The sequence below is a fragment of the Chionomys nivalis genome, chromosome 4 (assembly GCF_950005125.1).
Source record: "Chionomys nivalis chromosome 4, mChiNiv1.1, whole genome shotgun sequence".
Taxonomy (NCBI): Eukaryota; Metazoa; Chordata; class Mammalia; order Rodentia; family Cricetidae; genus Chionomys; species Chionomys nivalis.
The window spans coordinates 107,400,729-107,425,366 of NC_080089.1; the positions used below are offsets into that span (position 1 = coordinate 107,400,729).

Below are 24,638 nucleotides of genomic sequence, written 5' to 3' on the forward strand. Positions count from 1 at the left end.
GAAATACCTTGAAAGTCCCTAAACTACATGAAACAATAAATACATCAATACTTCACATTTAAAAGATGAACTTCATTATTTAAAAAAAAAGCTTGCAAATAAATAAAACCTCATACACCAAAATTAACTAGGCCCAAAGCCTGTATAGCTCAATGAATTTCTATACAGTTAGAATAGACATTGAAAAATAAATCTGTGGAGCTCCAAATTAAATTTACACCTTCAGTAAGAAATACACTTCATTTATAAAATAAACAGAAAGGGGTTTCGCTATTCCTTTACAGGGCAGATCTCATGACCTGGAAACTTCCCGAGGACCTGTATTCAATTCCCAGAATGCACATGGTAGTCTATAATTATCTGTAACTCCAGTCCCAGAGACCCCATCCCGTCTTCTGGCCTCCAAAGGCACCATACATACACCTAGTGCACAGATATGCATGCAGTCAAAATGTCCATACACATAAAATAAATGAATCTAAAATGTAAAAAGAACCCATGATCATCCTTGTGGATGAACAATTTATCCCTAGCAAGGGAAGAAAACAAATATCTTAACAACAACAACAAAGGAACACGTTGGGGGGGGGGGGGGTCCACACTGAGACCAAATGCCTCACAGAAGTCATCATCACATACCTGTATGCACATTTGCCATCAGCTGTTTTGGTTGTAATAGTAACATGAGCCACATGGCTTATGCTTGCCAAAGCCTGGGGGGGGAGAAGATGAAAGGAAAACTCACTGTTGCTTCATCAAAGGCAAAGCTTATCTAACTTGCCTCTTTTGATCTGCATTAATGAAGCAACAACGAATAATTAGACACGTTTTAAGAAAAAGAGATAAAGTCAGGCAATAGTGGCACACACCTTTAATCCCAGCACTCGGGAAGCAGACAGAAAGATCTCTGTGAGTTCAAGGTCAGCCTGGTCTCTAAGAGCTAGTTCCAGGACAGGCTCCAAAGCTACAAAGAAACTCTGCCTCAAAAAACCAAAACCAAAACAAAAAAGAAAAAGCGATAAAATCTAATTCATAGGATAATCACTAAAACAAGGGGAAGCATATATTAAAACTATGAAAGGAATCACACAACACTTCCTATGTTAACAGCAACTGTATCTCATGGTAGTACACAGGGACTGTGCTGGACAGTACCCATTACTGCAACAATACATGAGATGACCAATTTATAGACAAAAGGCTTCTCTCAGCTCATGGTTTTAAAGGGCTCATTTGATGGTCAGTAGGTCCTGATGCTTTGGTCCTGTGCTGAAGAAATTCATCATGGTATGGAGTTCATGGAAACCAAAGCTACTGACTCCAGACATCCACAGAGGTCAAAGAGAAAAAGAACAGGAAGGGGTTTCACCAGCCCCTACACTTAGCTTCAATAATATCCCAATAGTAATAAACTGGAGACCAAGCTTTCAGTGCATGGGTCTCTCAGGGACACTTCAGTTCCGAATGGTATCAAACGTATTAAATAAATTTTTAGTGATGTATCTTTCAAGAAATTAAAAAATGGGCCTTCCCAAAGAAAAAACAGGATCTCTCAAAACTGCTTTATAGAAACAATTATACTTTTAAAAATGTGAATTCAAGCCGGGCGGTGGTGGCGCACGCCTTTAATCCCAGCACTCGGGAGGCAGAGGCAGGCGGATCTCTGTGAGTTCGAGACCAGCCTGGTCTACAGAGCTAGTTCCAAGACAGGCTCCAAAGCCACAGAGAAACCCTGTCTCAAAAAACCAAAAAAAAAAAAAAAAAAAAAAAAAAAGTGAATTCAAAATTGCTACAATTGGTCTGTACAACATCATCCACACTCCCGAGGGAATTTCAATTCATTAAAAGGAACATGGCTCTCCTTGGGTAGTTGAGGCAGGAAGATCACCTGAACCCAGGAGTTTGAGATCAGCAAAGGAGCCTTGTCAGGAGCCATTTTCCCAAAGATTGTAGCAGGGACCATTGTCCTGGGGATGTTTGCAGGGAGCCCCACACCCCAACTGTATTGAGAACTGTTTGTTGGCAGAGCCCACCCCACACCCAACTATCTTGAGAGTTATCTGTTAGCGGAACCTGCCCTACATTCCAACTATCTAGAGAACTGTTTGTGGTTGGAATCACAAAAGGAATGATTCCTCTTGCATAGAGGACTACGCATGTTGACTCGTGACCGCCTGACCAACGACTTGTGTCCTCGTGACCGACTCGTGACCAAGTGTCGGCTCGTGACCATTGCTGCAAGATCCCTTCCTGCCCTGGCCATGCCCCTGCCCCCATCCCAACCCAAATTCCTCATCCAGGGGCTATATAAGCCACAACCATGACGCTAATAAATGGAGGCTTTGACAACAGGTCTTGCTTGGCCTTCTTCCTCTTTTCTGCCCATGTCTTTTCAGATAGTGCCTTTCCGGGACCCTGGAATAACTGACCTGCCAGGCGGGTTACAACCCTAGACTAACTGACCCACCAGGGCGGTTACAGAGCGTGACCCCATCTCAAAAACAAATGAACAAAAAAGCTTCAGGTTTGGAGATTACTTGGTCACCCCCAGATTTCCCCAGGTATTAATCTATAAGGTCCCATCCCCGCGTCCCTCCACTCCCCCACCCCCTACCTCGTCCGCTTTGTAGTCGGGCTGGTTTCAAACTCTCAATTGTCCCGTCTCCGTCTCCCAAGTACCAGTATTAAAAGCATGTACCATGTACCCAGCTTGGTTTATAAAATTTTCAACACTTACAAACTTGAGCTGAGTGTGGTAGTGCAGCTTATAATTCCAATATTTTGGATGTAAAGGCAGGAAGATCAGGAGCTTAAGACCAGCCTCAGCTACATAAAAAGTTCAAGACCAACCAGGGCTATAGAAGACATAGTTGAAAGCATAAAGCAGACTTAAAATATAAATTACTTTGAGACCCATGTAAGTAAGGCAAGACCTGTTCATAGGAGACAATCTTATGTACTTTCAGGAAGGAAGTTGGCCAATATGCTCAAATATTTCTGCCTTGAAAAAGAAAAAAAAATCACCATTTTCTCAAATTAGGATCTAGATAAGATTCAACGAAGAGTCAATGAAGTGTGAGTGGGAGAGTACTTGGGAGACAGAGCAGGCAGGCCCTGGTGAGCTCCAGGACAGTCAGGTCTGCCTCTTCTGAGATAGTGGGACCCTATTTGAAAGAGAGAGACAGGGAGAGGAAGGGGAAGAGAGAGATCAAATGAGGAGGCTCCTCAGGCCCTACAAATGTCGTTTAGTTTTCCTGTGCAGACTGCCAGTTGAGTCTATTATGTGCAATTTTCTAACCTTGTATAGTTTACACTACCATTCACACACGGCCCTATATTTTCCATACACTGATATGCAGATGAAAATGTTGATCAGATTCACATTTGATTTTCTGATAAAATTTCATAGATGATATTAGGGACTTCTATAGACACATGATGTTTAGTGCCTCTATAGATAAAATAGTATATCAAGTATTTTTGAAAAATTTTCTGTCCTGGAAAGCTAAATCTGTTAAAATTTATTTGTATTTAACAATAAGAAGTATTAAATTTCATTTGCTTCTGTTGAGAAATGATAACCTTATCACAGGAGGGCATTTCTATACATTTCTTCAAGCCTTAGCTTACCTCACCCCGAAAGCCATAGGTAGAAATGCTGGCTAAATCTTCAAAAGTCTGCAGTTTACTTGTGGTGAACCTCTCGCACACAATATCCAGATCTTCCTTCTACAGGATTAAGAGGGGGAAAGGAGTAAATAATTATCTCTCTCACTTTCCCAAGTCCTTCTGGAGTCTCATTTTATTGCTTTAATCTGAGAAGAAGTTCTCAGAAGAGGATTACATTAGTACTAACTTCCTTATGGCACCCGAACTACCACTGGACCTTCTTCACTAGGCTGTTCCTTCTCAGTGTCCTGTAGTTCCCACCTCCTAATACTGGGACTCCACCCTTACATGGCTTCTCTATCTGTGCTCACTCATGTCTGTCTCCTAGAGACAGGGTGTCACTGTATAGCCAAGGATACTTCTCTGACAGCGACCTCTCAAGTGCTGAAATTCTATGCATATGACATCATATCCAAATTCTGTTTTCTTTTTAAATTAAAAAAACAAAACAAATCTTTATTTTCAGTATACAGGAAACTCTTAAAATTGTAGTAAAAATAAAAATACATGCAACAAAATTTTCATTTTAGCTGGGTATGGTGGCACACACTTGAAATTCTAGCACTTTGGAGGTAGAGGTAGGAGGGATAAGAATTTATGGTCACCCATTGCCATACAGTGTAATCAAGGTTGGTCTAAGTAACAAGAGACCAGGCCTCAAAAGCCATAAACAAGGGCTGGAGAGATACTTCAGTGTGGTAAGAGCACCCACACCAGGTGGCTCACAGCTACTTCTAACTCTAGCTCCAAGGAGTCCAGTAACCTCTTCCAGCCTTTATAGACACTAGCACTCACTCAGCAGGATAGGGAGAGGTCGTGCATTTTCCTAGAGGTTTGACATGAAGCACACAAACCTAGTTCCCCCAGGCTTTCCTTACCCTGATTCCAGTGCCATTGTCCTGGATCTGAATTAGCTTCAGGCCTCCTTCCTTAACAATCACTTGAATATTTGTTGATTTTGCATCTAAACTGGCAATCAGAAAAAGAAAATTGTCAGTTGCAACTACTTTGATACACATACTATAATAACAAACTCCAGAGTATTTGACATGTTATCTCTCTGTCTGACAGCTTGATGTGGGTGCTGTATGAACGTATACTACAAAAGCCATTCAGTGCAGAGCCAACACTTCTGTTCCTGCAGGGCAGTCCTTTTATTTAGTACAGTTGTTTCTTACTCTTTCCAACTAATTTTACTGCAATAATATTTAAAAATGATGTTTTCCTCTACACTTACATTTTCAAGAAAACACACTCATGATGAATCAAAGAAAAACTGCCATGCAGAAATTGAAGAGGCTTAAAGGGTGCAGGCACAGCAGTGCACACCTTTAATTCCACTCTGTGAGTTCAAGGCCAGCCTAGTCTACAAGGCGAGTTTCAGGACAGCCAGGGCTGCTACACAGAGAAACCCTGTCTCGAAAAAACAAAAACAAGCAAACAAAAAAAGAGGGCTTAAGGGTTGAGGGTCTAGAGAGATAGTTCAGCAGTTATGGGCACTGGCTGCTTTTCCACCATGCTCCCAGCCCCGACATGGTGGCTCAGGATCATCTGAAACAGGAGTTGCAGAGGACCCAATGCCCTCTTTAGGCCTCTATGGGCACTGCATGCACATGGTGTACCCGACATGGTACATAGACATGTACCAGCAAAACACCATTCATAGAAAACATCTGGGGGGAGGGGGGGGCTGGAGAGATGGCTCAGTGGTTAAGAGCATGCCTGCTCTTCCAAAGGTCCTGAGTTCAATTCCCAGCAACCACATGGTGGCTCACAACCATCTGTAATGAGGTCTGGTACCCTCTTCTGGCCTTCAGGCATACACACAGACAGAATATTGTATACATAATAAGTAAATAAATATTAAAAAATAATAATAAAAAGAAAGAAAACATCTGAGGGGGTCAAGGCACCTGCCACTAATCAGATGACGACCTGAGTTCAATCCCTAGGACCCACAAGGTGGAAGCAGAGAATCAGCTCCTCAAAGTTCTCTTCTGACCTCCACAAGTGTGTTGTACATACACTCTCCATCACACACACAAAGCAGTAAACCAAATTAATTAAGCTAAAAGGGGAAAATAATCGTAAAAAGGAAGAAGTTACTATCCAGCACAGAAAACAAATTTGGCCTGGGACTGCATGGAAAGGGGAAGTTATCAATTTCTCTCATGAAAAATTCTGCATTGAAAAAAAAAAGTTACTTAAATGATAAACTTTTCTTGGCGCCCCTGTATCAAAAACCTTAATTATTTAAAAAGTCCTTAACTAGAATCCATGCAAAATCTCTGCTTGAATATAAGCTACGCTATTTTTAAGCTTAGCTTTGGTTTACAGTATTCAGGCAGAGTACACTAACTGGCCGCAGGGAGCCTGGGGACGTTGGATTTGGTACAGCAATAGACCGCTGTATGGAGAATGAGCCCTTTTACCGGTCTTCCTTTCTCCCTCTTGCAGTACCATTGCTCTGAATGGTTTGTTTTCAGTGAACTTCTACAAGACTGCTAGTCCTCACTGGAGAAACCTTTTCTCTTTATTGTAACAAAGTATGGGCTTCACGGACATCAACTGATATTAACACGAAGGCTCGGACAGTCTTTATGTATACTCCATGGGTGTCCTTTTTGAACCTATTTGATGGTGTGTCTATTTTCAAGTATACCGTTCTGTCCACATTTTTAACCTCTCCTCTCCACAAGGTGATGGACGGGTCTAAGTTTCAGAAGTAACAAATGCTTCTTCCTAGAACACTAACTGGGGTCATCGATTTGACAATAGGAGAATCAGAAAAAAAGCCCCATGTTCACTGGCCTGACCTAAAACGCCAATAATTTCGAACAAAACTCAAAAGGAACTGTGCCCTGGATGTGTAGGGAGTGAATGAATGAATGATAAACACGGCGTGCTCTGAGGACTGTTTCTCTCTCCACCCTAGACATTCACACATCTTCAGTTGCGCATCTTCTGCGAACGTGATGTGAAGCTAAGCAGCTTCCTTCGGGAAGGTACCATTAAATCCGTATCACGCCTGCTTCCTCTACTTGCGACCCAAACGGGTCTCGCGGAAGCCGTGAGGACCCCCGCTAGTCGGAAGCCGGCCAGGCGCGCTCAGGGTCCCCGTGCCCAGCGCAGGCCGGGGACCGCAGCAGGTGGGTCGGCCCCGTCCCGTCCCGTGTCGCCTTCGGGGGAACTCGGCTCCGCTCCCTCCGTACCAGTTTTCAAGCATCTCTTTGATAGCATTAGCCGGCCGCTGGATAACTTCCCCCGCCGCTATGCGGTTCACTACCGTCTGGTCCAGACGCCGAATAACTCCCGCTACAAACGCCATGTCGGCGCCACAGCTCGCCGTCAGCCAATCACTCCGGCTCCTCACCTTCACGTTCTTCCTGCGGCTTCGGCCGACGCCGTCCGGACGGCCTTCCCAGCGACAAGTGATGATTGGGCAGCACGAATGCCAGTCAAGTTGCTTTTCTACACGTCAGTTCCTGGGTCCCTGTCCCGCCCTCAACCGCGGCCGCCCACTGGGCTAGAGGGCCACGCGCTTGCGCAGCAAAGTTCACGGTCCGCTCTTCCTATTGGTTCGCTCCTGAGAGCTAAGGGAATACGAAATCTCCAGCCAATAGGAACGGAGGTGCCCTGGCGGAGGCTGGTGTGCCCCTGCTCGGGTGATCTGGCGCAGACCCCAGGGGGTGCTTGGCGCTCAGCGGGCTCCTCCCCGTTTGCTGCGGCCTCGGAGCTCGGCGGAATCGTGTGGCCTCCCGCAGAATGTGGATGACGCCCAAGAGGATCAGAATGGAAGTCGACGAGGCTCTCGTGTTCCGGCCCGAGTGGACCCAGCGTTACTTGGTGGTGGAGCCTGCGGAGGGCGACGGGGCCCTGTGCCTGGTGTGTCGCCGCCTGGTCGCCTCGACCCGGGAACGCGACGTGAGGCGCCACTACGAGGCCGAACACGAATTCTACGAACGGTTCGTAGGGGACGAGGAGCGCGCGGCCCTGGTGGAGCGGCTGCGTCAGGGCGACATGTCCCTGGCGGCCGTGCTCACTCCGGAGGAGAGAGCGACGCGGGCAGGCCTCGGCCTCTGTCGCTTCTTGGCCTTGAAGGGTCGCGGTTGGGGTGAGGGAGACTTCGTACACCAGTGCATGGAGGTGTTGCTGAGGGAGGTGCTGCCGGATCACGTCGGCGTCCTGGAAGGCATTGATTTATCGCCGGAGATAACGCGGCAGAGGATTCTGAGCATTGACAGCAATCTCCGCAGCCAGCTCTTTAACCGAGCCAGGGACTTCAAGGCCTATTCCCTCGCTTTGGATGACCAGGCTTTTGTGGCCTATGAGAACTACCTCCTGGTCTTCATCCGTGGCGTCGGCCGCGACCTGGAGGTTCAGGAAGATCTTCTGACGATTGTCAACCTGACTCATCACTTCAGTGTCGGGGCCCTCATGTCGGCAATTCTGGAGGCCCTGCAGACAGCAGGACTCAGCTTACAGCGAATGGTTGGACTGACCACGACCCACACTCTGAGGATGATCGGCGAGAACTCGGGACTGGTCTCCTACATGAGAGAAAAGGCCGTGAGCCCCAACTGTTGGAACGTTATCCACTATTCGGGATTTCTGCACTTGGAACTGCTGAGTTCTTACGATGTTGATATTAATCAGATCATAAATACCATATCTGAGTGGGTAGTTATGATTAAGACCCGAGGTGTTAGACGACCAGAGTTCCAGCCTTTACTAACAGAGTCTGAATCCGAGCACGGCGAAAGGGTTAATGGACGGTGTTTGAACAACTGGCTGAGAAGAGGCAAGACATTAAAACTAATATTTTCCCTAAGAAAAGAAATAGAGGCTTTCTTGGTTTCGGTGGGGGCCACAACAGTCCACTTCTCAGACAAGCAATGGCTCTGTGATTTTGGCTTCTTGGTAGATATTATGGATTATCTTCGAGAGATCAGTGAAGAACTGCAGATCAGTAAGGTCTTTGCCGCCGCCGCCTTTGAACGAATCTGTACCTTTGAGGGTAAGCTGAGTTCACTTCAGAGACATATGGAGGAAGTCAATCTAGCAGACTTTCCTGCCTTCAGCATAATCGTTGATGAACTTAAACAGCAGTTTAAGGAAGATCAGAAAATATTTGATCCTGACAGGTATCAGATGGTGATCTCCCGCCTACAGAAAGATTTTGAGAGACATTTTAAGGACCTCAGGTTCATTAAAAAGGACTTAGAACTCTTTGCAAACCCGTTTAGCTTTAAGCCTGAATATGCGCCTATTTCAGTGCGAGTGGAGCTGACGAAACTGCAGGCGAACACTGACCTGTGGAATGAATACAGAGTCAAAGACTTGGGACAGTTTTATGCTGGATTGTCTGGTGAAGCTTACCCCATTATCAAAGGGGTTGCCTATAAGGTGGCATCCTTGTTTGACAGTAACCAAATCTGTGATAAGGCCTTTTCATATTTAACTCGAAACCAACACACACTGAGCCAGCCACTGACCGACGAGCATCTCCAAGCACTATTTCGAGTTGCCACAACCGAAATGGATCCTCGTTGGGATGATCTTGTGAGAGAAAGAAATGATTCATAAGCCTTTGCAGTGCAACAGTTCAACTTGGAAAGGAAAAATTAGTTTGATTTTTCTTTCACATTTACTAATTTGGATTGTTGGAAAGCATTGAGCTTATTACAAGATGTCCAAATTGATAAACATTGAATTCTTTCTGACACGTTGCCTTTTAAAACCCCATTACATTTGGCAACATGGGACTGAAACATAAGAATACACCTTCCAAAAACTTAGTTCGATGGAAATGTCATTGCCTTTTACGTTTATGTTATAACTGCTTTTCAACACGTTTAGTATTGATATTCTAAGTTGAACTAGAAGTCTGGTTTTAAGATGTTCTGGAGATATTTGCCAAAAGTTTCAGCTCTTATTTTGACACGGTGTAAAAAGTGTGATCCTGGTTTGAAATGACCAACTCCTTCAAAGTGTATCTGTGTCAGTTTACAGAAACTCATAACAAATTAAGTTTCTGAAAAGGAGCCTATACACAGTGGAGGTATTTGTCTAGCTAACAGATTTTAAGGTTATTTTTGGAAGCATATTTCTGAGCCTGAAGTAAGTAGCTGGCAGTTTCCGCCCCCACCCCCACATACCCAGTTCATGGCATGGTGACATTACAGATGGAGGAAGTCATCAAAATTTGGCTGGAGCAGCAAGAATTATCTTTAAATTTTGATTTATGAGGCCTCTTACTATCAGGAATTAAGAATAAACGATTATTGGAGGTTTGCTCCTTATTTCACAACTAGGGACAATTTTTTCAGCTCGTCTCTGAAAGGAACATGGTAAGTATGGACTCTTACCCTTACCAGTCAGTAATTCTCTTTTCTACTCTAGACAGAATTTTGGCCCTATCAAAACAGTGGGAGGAGGCTTTTCCACTTCAGGATCAGGAGTTATGAAAGGTTCTAACTTCTTTGTCTCTTCTGCATGGGTATTAATGTTTTATAGAGAAACTATACTTAAGGGAGACATTTTATTTTGAAATGACAAATTTCAGATTTCGTTAGCTGCTGAAAATGGATTTACTCCACAGCTGTCTTACACGTTGTGTAGTTAAGACAGTACTCAAGTAATATGTAAATCTCAAGAAGCAGCCTTATCCACAGACCGTAACAATTCCTATTCCTAGAGACGTTGGTTTTGTGCTGTAACGTTATCAGGTGTGTTAACTGACAACGTCAACCTTACGGTAAAGCTCAGCATTGTGAGCCTGATGTAAAAGCAGCGGCGATTTGTAATTCATCCTCAAGTACAGTTTAAGAGCTGTCGTGCTACTGTCTGTCCTGAGTATTGCAGCACGTTATCCTGTTGCACAGTCCAGGAACCTGATTGCAACCACGAATTTAGAAGGAACTGATGCCTAAGCCACACGAGCCTAAGAGCCAAAGTCAGATCAGTGGTTCTCAGCCAGAGGTGGAACCCTTCCTTCCCGAGAGTGCTGGGAAGTGTGGGGGGCACCTTTGTGATTATCTGTTTACGGGAAGGTTCTGCTGGCCTTTAAGCTTAAAGATCTCTCCTGTGGTTTTCAGGACAGCCTGATGCCACGAAGAGGCATCCCTCCCAAAGTGCCAGCACCCTCCCCACCAAGTACACATTATCTTATTTTAAGAGACAGGGAGAGTCTCCAGTAGAAGCTGATGGCGTACTTATAGGGAAGCCTGATTCCAGCGGTGCAGAGAAGAGAAGCCAGTATCAGGCTGACCTCTTGCTTAGCCAAGAATAAGCTTAAGTACCTGAAACCGAAGGACTCTGCTGGTAGTTTCCCGTAGCTTTATGTGCTACCTTTTACAGCAAATACTTCAAGAACTTTTATTCTTTGGGAGAATGATTGGAAGTCCTGAAAGCTGCTTCTACTTTCCATTCCTAGTCCTCTCAATATTAATATCGTGTGCATTCTGTCAAGTTCTTGTGGTTTGCTTTAAAGTGATAATAAAATTAGTTTGCATTATGTAGCCACTGTGTGAGTTTGGGAGATATATATATATATATAAAAGCTAAGAATTTTTTTTTTTAAATTGACCCTCAGCAATAGAGAGTTTGCTGTAACTAGTCTTGGGTTTTTTGTTTGTTTATTTAAGGCAGTGGTTCTCAACCTTCCTAATGCTGCGACCCTTTAATACAGTTTATATTTGTGGTGACCCCAACCATAAGATTATTTCATTGCTACTTCATAGATGTAATTTTGCTACTCTTATGAATCATAATGTAAATATCTGCTGTGTGACCCAAAGGGGTCATGACCCGCAGGTTGAGAACCACTTGTTTAAAGTGTTTTGCGTTTTCTGTAGTAACTATAGCTGCATGGCAGTCTTTCCTTCTTTTCCTTTTCCCTTTTAGATATCTAGTTGTTACTGGTCCTGTGAATATAGTTAAAATAAGTGCCATTTAGAGGACAAGCAACTGTGTCCTTAGCTGTTCCCATTTCTTTCCTTCCCACTGGCTCAAATATTTGCTTGCCCAGTCTCCCATATTACCAGTCAAATCACCCAAGTTCAGTATTTTTGTCAGTGTTTTTCCCTCCTTGAAACCATCCTAGGTTTGCAGAGACACCAGCCCCCAGGTGCCCTCAGTTCGTACAGGCACCTCTTCCTTAAGTGTATGTGTGAGTACGTCTATCTCTTGCTTTGTTCGCTTCTTTTTAGGCTGCCTAATCTCCCTTGCCTCGTTTTCCTACTTTGCCTCCTTAGTTGCTCTCATTTCTGCCTATGACTTTTACCAGCTGTATTGCAGATATTTCCACATTCTTATCCCCTGAAGATTTCCGCCTAAGTCCTAGTTACTAGATCACTGACGCTCTGCTCTCTCCTGGCCTCCCCACACATCTTAGCTCTTTCTCCCAAACCTGCTTTTCCTCTCATTTTCCCTTCAGCAGGCGTTACAGTTGTCAGTTGCCCTCACCCAAGCCTACTCACACTGCTCCATGGCTTTCCCCATTGCAGTCAGAAGAGAGAGGTAGACACTTGTTCATCTTCAGCTCTTGGTTTGTATGTCTAAGAGGCTGCAGTGGCGCCCTCTAGGCCAGGTGCCCAGCTACACTTGCTAAACACCCTTGTCCTTCCTACTTAGCATTTCTTATTGCAAATTGGTCAGTGCTACACTGGAACTGGGAAGCCTGACACATTGTTTCATCGCTAGTGAATAGTTCAGAGAGATTTGAACTATTTGAACATGTTCAAATGTGGCATTTGAACAGATGTTTGGGCAAATAAATAATCGTGTGGGTTTTCATGACCTTTGAACCCTTCACAGTCTTCATTTGGTCTTCATAGACATCCTGCCTGTTCACTGGCTATTTCTTCGCCATCTATTGCAGATTAAGAAATGAAGCTCGCCTTATTTGTGACTAGGTACCTCACTGTTGTGTTTCTTGAATTTAGTGCAGTGCTTAGCATGTGGTTCAAATATTACGTGACTGTGGTTAAGAGTTTACCCTAGGGAATTAATAGTACTGTCAGGATTCAAACCTAGGTGTACTCACAGTTTTGCTTTGTATGTAGTGTGAAGTACATCCATAATATAGTCTGTATACATTTTTAATTTCCAAAGGAACCTACATATAGAGGAAAGGGTTGGATAACTGTTTAGATTGAACTGAGTGCAGTAATCTAAAACTTATCTTCAGTATTGGAGAAATGCCACCTAAGAGTTAACATCCGTTTTTCCTTTTGTAGGCGTCAACCCTAGGAGAAAATGGCATGCTATTTAGTAGTTACTTTGCTTTACAGATGATTTCTGGCTCTTCTGGAATTTCAAAGTAAGTAAACGTGTCTATGAGAAGGTTGCCTGAGCCATCCTGGCTACTAGATCCTCAGCTCATTGATTTTCTTATGTGTGGAATACCCACATCATCTCCCCAAGGAGAAAACCCCCAGATGAGGTCCAGGAAACATGTACTTTTTGATTTGCTGTATTTCCTTGCTTTCTTGTTTCATGCCCCTGTTAAGTTTAAAATCAGTCTTGTGTTGGAAAGCCAGACCCTGAGTCTCTTTCATTAAGCCATTTTGCCCAGTTTAAGAGATGAGCTAGCATCATTCTCTTAACTAGTCACATTAATTAATTAATTCACTCTGAGGTCTTGGTAGTAGGTACAATAATTATCCAGAGATTTGATCCTTGTTGCAAAACTAGGTTTTCATCAATCTTTGGGTTCAAGAGTTTCTCATTTTTAGTTTGTATTTGAAAAATTGTCTCATTCTACACTGTAAGTACTTTATAATCTATAATTTCTGTCTTGAAACTGACCAAATGCTGAGTTCATGTCCTACACATTTTGTCATATGCAGGCAACAGCCACCGCAAGGTAATTTTTTCTTCTTTAAATAAAGGGTAGATGTCCTGTCTCCCAATTCATCTGAAGGGGGCACTTTTGCCTCTCCTTAGTATAAATTACCCTTGTGTAATTATTTTTCTATCTTCTGGTAGCAATCTTCCCGAATGCCTCCCAGCTAATCGCTAAGCAGCATGTTTAGTATTTTAGTTCTGCATCAGGATTGGTAAGGTTGCCATGAGGTGAATAACTACAAAAGTTAATGCTGCTTGTCTGCAGCAGGTTGTCGAGGGCTTCATGTAGGTGAGGGACTAAAGCCTGCAGGCCAAGTCTGTCTGGGCTCATCCTCTAAGGCAGTGTTATGAGGGCGCAGCCGTGTCTGCCCTGAACCATCAGGGCTGCTCTCTCTGCAGTTGCAGATCTGAGTGCTGACACAGTGTGTGTGCAGCACAGACTAAAGTACATTATGGAAAAGTTTGCTAAGTTTTGCTTAAAATGCCTCTGTCTTGCGGCTCAGGACAAAGCAGATTCATTAGGAGCTGCCTGCTCACTTTGGGGAATGAGAAGAGAAAGTTTGACAGATAGCAGAGGCTCCAAAGCCCACAGCCACACCAGAGCTCAAGGAGAAGTACAATCCCTCCACAGAGCTGGGAGGAAAATGAACTATTTGGAAGATAACACTAGTGATTTTTGTGGTTCTAGTCCCCTAGTTACATCATTATAAATATGTCTGTTTTTTCATTGAGATCAAAGTTTACAAATACTCAGTGTCCATCTCAGTGGATTTTCTATTCACCTGTGAATGCACCATTCAGATCCAAGTAGGAAATCGTCACTCCCGTCGGTGCCCTTTGCCTTTCACAGAGAGTTGCTGGGCTGACCTTTATTGCCTGTCAATCAGTTTTGCCTGTTTGAAATCTATATCAATGTAATTATATACACTGTATATCTTCTGTTCTCTCTATGTCTGCTAGAGTAATCCATGGTGTGGGTTGTAACAGCTCATTTTTCATTTCTGTGTTCATGTCCATTTGTTGTACCAGTTTCTCCATTCAGTGTTGATGAATATTTGGATTGTTTCCAGTTTGTGGTCATTATTAATAAAATTGCTATTAAAAGCCTTGTGTCTGTCTTTTAGTGAGCATGTGTTACTCTTTCTGGTTGGTGTATTCTCGGCAGATAACCTTGCTTCTGTTATTTACTTTATACAGGTTATTTTCCGCGAAGCAGAGTGACCCTTACTTTAAAGTCTGTCAGATAATGCCACCTTTCTACTCAGACTTGGAACACAGAATAAAAGCTGACGTCTGACCATTTCTACATGATCTTTACCCACACATAACCTCTTGATGTCTCTTCTAACATTTTAACATTTTGTCTTTTATTCCTCTGTCTCTCTCTCTCTGTCTGTCTCTCCTCACTCTGTACTAAGTGCTGTGGTTATCAATTGGGGAGTAAGGCAAATGTTTTATATTTTGAGTAGCTTGGTTTTGGTGTTAGGCTGGAGGACTGACTCCAGGGCCTCAAGGACATAAAGCATCTGCTCTGCCTCTCACTGCATTCTGCTGGTTTTGACATAAGCTGTAACACTGGTTTATGATGCATTAAGTATCCCACTGAGCACTAATGCTCAACTTTTAAAAGGTCTTTACATATTAAAACACAGAGCCGTCTTGATTTCAGAAATGTGTAAGTTCTTGAATTGCAGTTCTCCAGTTTATGATTAGAGTTTGTCAATGTGATGACGTTCCCGTTACTAGTTCATATCCCCAGGGCTCAGGTGGGTCCTGGGCACTATGGTAGAGGAGTTAGGAAGGCAGTGGAATGAGCAAGTATTTGTATTAAACCTAAAATTGCACAGCCGTAAGGGACCTGTAGCAGAGAATGAGACTGCCTGAGAGCCGTGCCCTCCAGTTTTATATTTCTCTGAGGCTGGGATTAAGGGAGTGTACCACTACTGCCTGGTTTCTGTGGCAACTAGTGTGGCTACTGGAATCAAAGGTGTGTGTCACCTCTGCCGGATCCGTAAGGCTGACCAGTGGTGCTGTTTTATTTTTATTTATTAAAATACAAATGAAATATCACTACAGGGACCTCTAAGTGTGCCATTGTTGGTGTGTTACTAGTGGTTATAAAGTTAGAGTTTAGATACTGAGACTGAAGAAGGCCCAACAGGTAAGAGCTCCTACTGCTCCTTCAGAGGACTATGGTTTGGTTCCTGGTTCCCAGCACCCAGGTCAGGTGGCTCACATTTACCTGTATCTCCAGCTCCAAGAGATCTGATGCTCTCTTCTCTCCTCCCTGGTCATCCTTGGACACATAACGTGTAAATTTTAAAAAAGGATTTTTAAGCTACACATCTTTTTATAACTTTACAACTGAAGTGTTAGAAACTTGGCATGGTTAAAGAATTCAATTTTGACAAACACCAGGCCATGAAATCATAAAAAAGAAAGAAACGTTCTTAAAAGTTTACACTTGGTGTCAACTAATAAGAAGAAAATCAGGACTCTGTTGAAAGGCAAAGTCATAGTTGGTTCAAACCTGGGTCGAATTCCATCGAGTGGGAGCTTAAAAAACATTGGTGGTAGCTCTGGAAACTTGAAAGTTCAAAATGTTCTCCAGATGCACCGGCAACAGGTCTCTGCTGGCTGATGGGCTGCCTTGTGCTATCATGTGGAGGAGAGCCTTGTCTTGTCTGTACCAACCACGTTCTCACAGCGTGCCCCGCTCCTGCGGCACTGTCACGTAGAGCCCAGGCTTTCAGCGTAAGGAGTTAGTGGGGTGGGGCTTGCAAGGTGTTTGCCATGAAAATGTAGACACTTAAATTTAAAGAGCCAGGCGGTGGTAGCACACACTTTTAATCCCAGCATTCGAGGCAGAGGCAGGCAGATCTCTCGAGTTTGAGGCCAGTATGGTCTTCAGAGTGAGTTCCAGGACAGCCTGGGCTACACAGAAACCCTGTCTTGAAAAACCAAAATAATATAAATAATGATAAATATGAAAAATACTCTTTGTGTGATAAACAATGGTGAGGGTTCTCTTGGGACCCAAACACTCTGGTGCTCTGTTGTCCCCTTCCTCTGAACATGGCCTGGAAGACTGGTTATCAGTCACCTGGCCTTACCTCACAGAGTACGTCCCAAACACTGTTCTCAGCAGTGTGAGTAGATCTTCAGCCCTCTCTCAGAAGCATACCCTTCCCTGCTTGCTACCAGGAGTTAATTGTTACAGTTTGAGGGTGAGCACTGGGGGAGCCATTGGGCACCTTTGGAAATGCAGTTTTTTTCTTTTCTTTCTTTCTTTTTTTTTAAAATGAATCAAGGGACTGGAGGGATGATTTAGGGATTAAGAGGTTTGGAGTTTGCTTCCCACACCCATGTTGGGCAGCTCACAACCTCCTGTAACTACAGCTCCAGGGGATGCAATGTCCTATCTGGCCTGCTACAGAACACAAGCACACAAGATTAAAACATAGGGGCTGGAGAGATGGCTCAGTGGTTAAGAGTTCAATTCCCAGCACCCACATGACAGCTCACAATTTGTTGTAGTAGGAGCGGTGGGCTGCGTTCCCGCCCAGCTCCGCACGGCTAGCTTTACCAGAAATAATTACATGGAAACTGTATTCTTTTAAACACTGCCTGGCCCATTAGTTCCAGCCTCTTATTGGCTAGCTCTTACATATTGATCTAACCCATTTTTAATATTCTGTGTAGCACCACGAGCTGGCTTACCAGGAAAGATCTTAACATGTGTCTGTCTGGAGTGAGAGAATCATGGCGACTGCCTGACTTGGCTTCTTTCTCCCAGCATTCTGTTCTGTTTACTCCACCCACCTAAGGGTTGGCCTATCAAATGGGCCTAGGCAGTTTCTTTATTAATTAACCAATGAAAGCAACAGATTAGAAAGAAATCACTCCCACATCAACAATTTGTAACTCCAGTTCCAGGGGCTCTGACAACCTCACACCAATGCACATAAAATGAATCTAAATAAATTATTTTTAAAAAAGATTAAAACATTATCTTTTCAGAAGTGAATCAAGTTTATACCAGTTAGAATAGATGCTATTTTTAAAAGATGAGGGCTGGGGAGATGGCTCAGTAAGATTGAGGACCAAGTTCGGATCCCCAGTGTACATGTCGAGCTGGACACGAAGGGGTGGTATTTATGACATTATGAACACAGATGTATTCACTTTTCATGAGCGTGTTTATCATAGATAGGGACAAGGCTGATCAATGTGACCTCTTAGCCAGTGTCACGGGGAATGCCATGACATGTTTCCTTGACAGCATCACACAGGAGGGAAAGCTAGATTGGAAAGCTTGCCTGGTGAACAGTAGGCCTTGCTGTTACCTTTGGTATCAGATCTGGTTTCCCTGGCAACCGGGTCCACTTAATGAGTGGCTCCAGGCAGCAGACACGAACTTATCCATAGCAACAGCACAAAGGAAGTCCTCAGCAAAGAGTATTTCATTTTGTTCTGTGAACACAAATCTCTGGGTTATTTTTAAAAAAAAAAAAAAAAAAAAAAAAAGACAGAGTGCTGAAAGAGCTATTAAGAGGCCTGGGGGCGTCCTCTTCCGGGGACGGTGCTCAGAGGCACTCAGAATGGTCCAGCGTTTGACATACCGTCGTAGGCTCTCCTACAACACAGCCTCCAACAAAACTAGGCTGTCTCGAACTCCTGGCAACAGGATTGTTTACCTTTACACCAAGAAGGTTGGAAAAGCACCTAAATCAGCATGCGGTGTGTGCCCGGGCCGACTCCGAGGGGTTCGTGCTGTGAGACCGAAAGTCCTCATGAGATTGTCTAAGACAAAGAAGCATGTCAGCCGGGCCTATGGTGGCTCCATGTGTGCCAAGTGTGTCCGTGACAGGATCAAGCGGGCTTTCCTTATTGAGGAGCAGAAAATTGTTGTGAAAGTGTTGAAGGCACAAGCGCAGAGTCAGAAAGCGAAATAAATGTGCGGCTTTTTTAATAATAAAAAAAAAAAAAAAAAAAAAAAAAAAAAAAAAGAGGCCTGGGGGCCCTTATTCCTGCCTCTGTGTGTCCTAATAATAACCACTTATAGTATCTTCTTACATTAGCTTTTTTTTTTTTTGGCTTCACATGTATATCTGTATATTGTGAATTACATTTTAAATTAAAAAATAGACTTGCCTTTTGTAACATTTACTAGGGTTATTTCCCGTGCATGGGTCTGCGCATGTAGGGTCAGAGGACAACTTGTGGAAGTCATTTCTCCTGTCATGTGGGTGCCAGGGATTAAACTCAGGTTGTTATCTCGACAGCTAGCACCTTTAGCCGCTAGGCCATCCTGCCAGCCTGCTGCGTCTAGTTTATCAGCTCTGTCCAGTTGCCTGTTCTGATCGTTCAGTATCTCAGTATCCATTTCTTCCTCCTTTTTACAAACTCGTTTTTCTAGCCATGCCATTGAGTTTTCTTCCTATTAGTTACTTTCACAGATTTAGATTTCATTCTGAAATACTTATTTTTTTTTTTATTATATCCATTTTCATCAGTGTGTCTTGGGTTTCCTCATATCCTTGCCTCCTCAATCTCTCCCCCCACACCTGCCTTTGTTTCTGTGAACTCCGGATTTAAAATTTTTGTTTATTTATTTTCATGGATATGGGTATTTTGCCTGCATGTAAGTCTGGGCACCATGTGTTTCTGGTATTCACAGAAGCCAAAAGAGGGCATCAGATCCCCTGGAACTGTAGCTACAGATGGTTGTGAGCCATCGTGTTGGTGCTGGGAATCGAACCCAGGTCCTTGGGAAGAGCAGCCAATGCTTTTTAATGCTAAGCCATCTCTCCAGCCCTTTCTTTTTGTTTTCTAACTATTTTTTTGAGACAAGCTCTCCCAATATAACTTTGGCTGGCCTAAAACTTGATATGTAGACCAGGCTAACCTTGAACGCACAACATTCCACCTTCCCTGCCTCCTGAGGACTGGCATTAAAGGTATTCACCACCACACCTACCTGGCCTTCTATATTTGTAATGTCATGGGTCTGGACTGCTCATTGAACAATGTAGAAAACTGACAAGGTTAGCTTGTGAGATGGGTCGATGGGTAAGGATGCTTGCTGCCAAGGCTGAAGACCTGAGTTCAATCCCAGGTACCCAAACATAGTGGAAGAAGAGAACGGGCTTTGATGAATTGTTCTCCGACTTCCCCATGACACATACCTGCCCTCCCCACACACAAAATAAGCAAGTGTAAAAAGTTATCTAAAAAGCCCACAACTACTGGAAAATGGATTCTATTTCTTCGTGTGACCACCACAGCTCAAACTCAGCCACAAATACTGCAAGGTGCCAGTCTGGTTTCTTTCCCATGATTAGCAGGACTGGTTCTGCCACCTCTTTTCTATGCACACGGTGCGCTTGTTCCTTGGCTGATGTTTCCGATTATCTCCTTCAGAAAGGACCAATAATAAAGAAGCCCTTTGAATCCATCCTAATAGCCATCTTGCTAAGTATAGATCTCTAAGTTCAAAATTATTTTCCCATTGAACTATGAAGATGTGTTGTTGAATTATCTCAGGTTGAGAAATAACCAGGCTAGCTAAAAGGTAAAACAATTATATTTTTATTTATTATAAGGGGCAAACTCATGAAACAGGAACAAAAAGTCCAAGCTCAGCTGTGCTGCAAGGGAACCACAGAGAGAGCGCACCTAGGCTGTGTGGCATTTTTCTCTGGGTCCCAGAAAACCACACCCTAACTTGGTCCCACCTCTTAAAGATAATTAGTTGACAAAGATTCCCCATCAGTGTGCTCTAATATTTTACTTTTAAAACTTTAAAAAGTCATAAAACAGAGCCAGGTGTTGGTGGCACACACTTTTAATGCCAGCACTCAGGAGACAGAGGCAGATGGAACTCAGTGAGTTCAAGGCCAGCCTGGTCTACAAAGTTAGTTCCAGGACAACCAGGACTCACTTTGTAGACCAGGCTTGATACTGATACGGGTTTTTGAAATTTTGACATAAAAAAATGCATTTTGTGGCCTGGATGTTGGCCATGTAGGTATGTAATTATAACAGTTCACTAAGATATACTTTTGTTGGGGTGATGTTATGCCTCAGCAGTAAAAGTACTTGCCTGGCATTCATGAGGCTCTGGGTTCAATACCCAGAACTGAGAGGATATACATTTGTGCCTGTGTGCTTTTCTATATATGTTTGTTCTGTTTATGAATTCTTATTTATTTATTTAGAGTGTGTGTGTTAAGACTGAGTTTCTCTGTGGTAGACCAGGCTGGCCTCTAACTCACAGAGATCCACCTGCCTCTGCCTCCCGAGCGCTGGGATTAAAAGCATGCACCAACACCTCCCAGCCATAATTCTTTTTTTTTTCTTTTGTTAACAACTTTATTTCATGCACATTGGTATAACGATGTCAGATTCTCTTGAACTGGAGCTACAGACAGCTGTGAACTGCCATGTGGGGCTGGGAATTGAACCCGGGTCCTCTGGAGGAGCTGTCAGTGCTCTTACCACTGAGCCATCTCACCAGCCCCCCAGCCGTAATTCTTAATTCTATGATGTTTAGTTAATGAATTCACTAATTTTGGTTTCTTCTCAACACACTGTCTCTGTTCTTTAGGTTTCAGTTCCCCTTCTTGCTCCAGGGCCACTCTTTTGTAAAACAGAGGTGCCCCTGCCACTGCCTCCAGGGAGCTGGAGAAGGTGTGCCCACCACACGCAGCCTAAATTTTAAAGTTATGTTATTTGTTCGTGTGTGGGGGCACATTTGTGTCATGGCGTGTGTGTGGAGGTCAGAGAACAGTTTCCTGCAGCCAGTTCTCTCCTTCCATCATAGGCTTCTGAGGATCCCGCCCCCCTCAGGCTTGGCAACAGGCACGTTAGCTGCAGAGCCATTTGGCTGGCCCTTAACTTTTTGTTTAAATTTTTTTCCTTAGCCATCTCTAATTCCCTGGAAGTTATTTTGTTAGTGGTCCTTTCCATATTTTTCTCAAATTTGTGGGGTCTCTTTAATTAGTCTGACAGTGAGGAACTTGGAAGGCTTAGATGGCTCTGTAAGGGACTGGGCTAGGTAGGCAGAGAGATGGGAAGGATGTAAATGTCAGAAAGAGAAGCTTTACTGTAGGTTCCTGAAATCTTTCTAGTTGGTGTATTGTCACTAGGACAGGACACCTTCCTACACCCTCTCTGAACCTCCCAGCCAGGAGCCAGCAGGCCTCCACTTAAGCTAATTTGATCTGGCTTCTCTGTTACCAAACACCAAAAGCATCCTAACTGGAACTGGTTAGGTAACCTCCCACACTTCTTCTATCACGTCCAGCGATTCCATGGCTAAAGGTCCGTGGGGAACAGGAAGGAGGCTTCTTCTTTTGACTTGCTTGCTCATTCACAGAGTGACTGAGAGTGATAGATTTAGAGGTAACGATTTTGCTCTCATCTTTTTTTTCCCAAAGGGACAATGGCTGGGCGGTGGTGGTGTAAACCTTCAATCCCAGCACTCAGGAGGCAGATAACACCAGCACTCAGAAGACCAGAGACAGGAGGATCTCTGTGAGTTTGAAGCCAACCTGGTCTCTGGACAGTCAACTACACAAAGACACCCTGTCTCAACCAAACAAACAAAACCCCTAATGTTTTGGGAGGTCTAAATTTTTTTTTTTTTATAAATGTCATCTACATTGAGCAACTGCAGTGTACAGGTCCTGGGATGAGTGTGTGTGTGTGTGTGTGTGTGTGTGTGTGTTGTGTTCTTGAATGAGGCTTCCCAGACCTAACAGTTTATAAAGTAGCAAGCGTGCTGTCTAGTTTTATATCAAAATAGTGTTATCTGAAAGGAGAGAAGCTTAATAGAGAAAAATGCTCTTCTGTAAGGCATTTTCTTAATTAATTATCGATGGAGGAGGACCCAGCCCATTGTGGGTAGTACCATCCCTGCTCCTGGGCTCTATAACAAAGCAGGCTGAGCAAGCCATGAGGAGCAAGCCAGTAAGCAGCACCCCTTCATGGCCTCTGCGTCAGCTCCTGTCTGCAGGTTCCTGCCATTTTTGAGTTCCTGTTCTGACCTCCTCCAAGGATGAACTGTGATGTGGAAGTAGAAGCTGAAATAAACCCTTTCCTCTTGGAGTTGCTCTGCTCACGGTGTTTTTAACAGCAATAGTCACTCTGACCTGGACAGTAAGGAAGGAACAGGCAACGAATAAGCAGAAGAGAGAGATCCTGGTCGGCTGAAATGAGTGACAGATGGTCCTTTGCTTGATCACGGCTCATGTGAAAAGAACTCTGGCTAAGACTTAATTAAATGACATCACTGGTCTGTACCCGTTGGGAGCTTAAGCCTTTAGTGCCCTCTGGTGGTAAAGTTGCCCGCCGGTGCTATGCAGTACGTGCTCCCGCCGCACGGGGGCGACAGACTACACATCGGCCCCTCCGGACTGCAGGGGCTCCCAAAGCATCTGGCAAACACAGAACTTTCTCAGGTGAGGCACCAGCAGCATGTTTTGATTCTCATCACCCCGCACTCCAGTCACCCTACACCAGAGCGCGCGCGTGCACACCCCTTCCCCGCTCCTCTCTTTGATCACTGCTTTTCCCTTGCAATCCTACCCAACTGCTCAGAGCCACCTCAGGCTTTCGTTCTGGCCTTGGACATTTCACATCGTTAGCCCTCACTTCCCCCATGAGGATCAGTTTCTCAGTTTAATGTAAATTCCTTTCAGGTGATATTCCCGCCGAATATTACTTTGCCCCACTCTTGTTTCCCAGGGTCATGATACTTACTGCCTTGCATGCTAATTTAGAATTACAGCTTGCAGTTTTGTGATATTCATCTCATTACTAATGCACAGTATTTTTTATTCATTCTGCAAGCATTGTGCCTGCTAAGTGCCAGGGAGCAGGGAACATAAATAACCTGAGGCTTTGGGGAGTTACTGTGCACATCACAGTCTTAAAGCAACCCGCCAAAGGCTGCAAATACAACAGTGTGAACTGGAAGTAGCAGATACGGAGGGAGAGGCTGGTGGGACATCGAGATTTACCGTGGAGACAGGGACACTGGGAATTTGCAAGACAGAAGAGGCTAGGAAGGCCTTATAAGTTTGCAAACCAACAGCATAGCTGCGGAAGAGATGACCCAGCAGTTTAGAGCATTTGCTGCTGGTTCAATTCCCAGCACCTACACAGATACCATCTTTAACTCTAGTACCTGAGGATCTAAGGCCCTCTTCTGACCTCCGTGGTCACCAGGCAGGCATGTGGTGCATAGACATACATGCAGGCAAAGCATTCATGCCACATAAAAATATATATCTGCAGAGAAGCCCTGTCTCGAAAAACAAAAACTATATATATATGTATATATATATGGAAAAAAAAATAACAGCACACCAAACCGCATTCTTTCCTCTAACTGCAGAGGAGAATCAGCGAGATCAGGACAGACCAAATCTGTCCTTGGAGGCAATCCCCAAGGCTGCCCCAGTTTACCCAGTAGGTCTGGTGTAGATGTTTAGTTTTAGTACTGGCTAACAGGTTGTTCACCTCTCTGGCTAGTCTATGGTAGAGACTACATCAAAATTTTGAATTAGTAAAATGGGAATTTCTGGGCAATAGCATGAAGTTTTCTAGAATTCTATCAATTTGTTTCATCAAGCCTACAACAGCTCCATTTGCTGTAGACTTCACCCTTCCTAAGATGTTATACTCACTCAGGATACTTGCCCGACTACTGTGGGCAGTTGAATTTCTGACTTATGTGTTGGCACATTTAAGGGCTCCAGTTACCGGTGTTGAGGGGGGCGCAGTTGGCTCAGTGCCTGCTGAAGGAGCACGAGGGCTTGTTAGGGTAACCACTGCTGTGGTAAACACTGTGATCAAAGCAGCTCGGGGAACAAAGGCTTTGTTTGCCTTAAGCACTAATAAGAAAATGCTCTGCAGGCTGCCCTACAGCGTGATCTTACGGAGGCACTTTTTTTTTAAACTGAGGTTCCCTCCTCTTAGATGACTTTAGCTTGTGTCAAGTTGACATAAAGTTATCCATCACAGGACCTAGCTCCTGATTCCCAGCACCCATATTACAAGCTGGGTGAGTGGTCCATGTCTCCCCAGTGTGGAGGATGGGGAGATGAGGCAGT

The 24,638-nt window shown here is 44.1% G+C and overlaps 3 protein-coding genes across 7 annotated transcripts in view; 2 read left to right on the forward strand and 1 right to left on the reverse strand.

The window, feature by feature from the left end:
* The window catches only part of Mlh1 (mutL homolog 1), a 40,581-nt gene extending 33,540 nt beyond the window's left edge, over positions 1-7,041 (reverse strand). For 3 of the 4 annotated variants that reach the window (XM_057767126.1, XM_057767125.1, XM_057767122.1), the window contains exons 1-4: positions 6,882-7,041; positions 4,548-4,638; positions 3,631-3,729; positions 640-713 (exon numbers count right to left, since the gene is read on the reverse strand). In XM_057767126.1, coding sequence (XP_057623109.1) covers positions 640-713; positions 3,631-3,729; positions 4,548-4,638; positions 6,882-6,997 — 380 coding nt within the window. In that variant the 5' untranslated portion in view covers positions 6,998-7,041. The remainder of the gene's footprint in view (positions 1-639; positions 714-3,630; positions 3,730-4,547; positions 4,639-6,881) is intronic. The other variant, XM_057767123.1, reaches the window with a different exon arrangement.
* A 254-nt stretch (positions 7,042-7,295) lies between these two features.
* Epm2aip1 (EPM2A interacting protein 1) lies at positions 7,296-22,040 on the forward strand. Of its 2 annotated transcripts, none has more exons than XM_057767118.1 (2): positions 7,296-10,019; positions 21,960-22,040. In XM_057767118.1, the coding sequence occupies exon 1, from the start codon at positions 7,435-7,437 to the stop codon at positions 9,253-9,255; it is 1,821 nt and encodes a 606-aa protein (XP_057623101.1). In that variant the 5' UTR covers positions 7,296-7,434; the 3' UTR covers positions 9,256-10,019; positions 21,960-22,040. The 2 variants fall into 2 exon arrangements, with proteins under 2 accessions (XP_057623101.1, XP_057623100.1); XM_057767117.1 differs by lacking the exon at positions 21,960-22,040 and adding an exon at positions 12,909-14,624.
* LOC130872829 (60S ribosomal protein L34) lies at positions 18,099-18,478 on the forward strand. Its single transcript, XM_057767119.1, has one exon. It carries the CDS (start codon positions 18,120-18,122, stop codon positions 18,471-18,473), a length of 354 nt encoding a protein of 117 aa, XP_057623102.1. The 5' UTR covers positions 18,099-18,119; the 3' UTR covers positions 18,474-18,478.
* Positions 22,041-24,638: the final 2,598 nt, after the last annotated feature.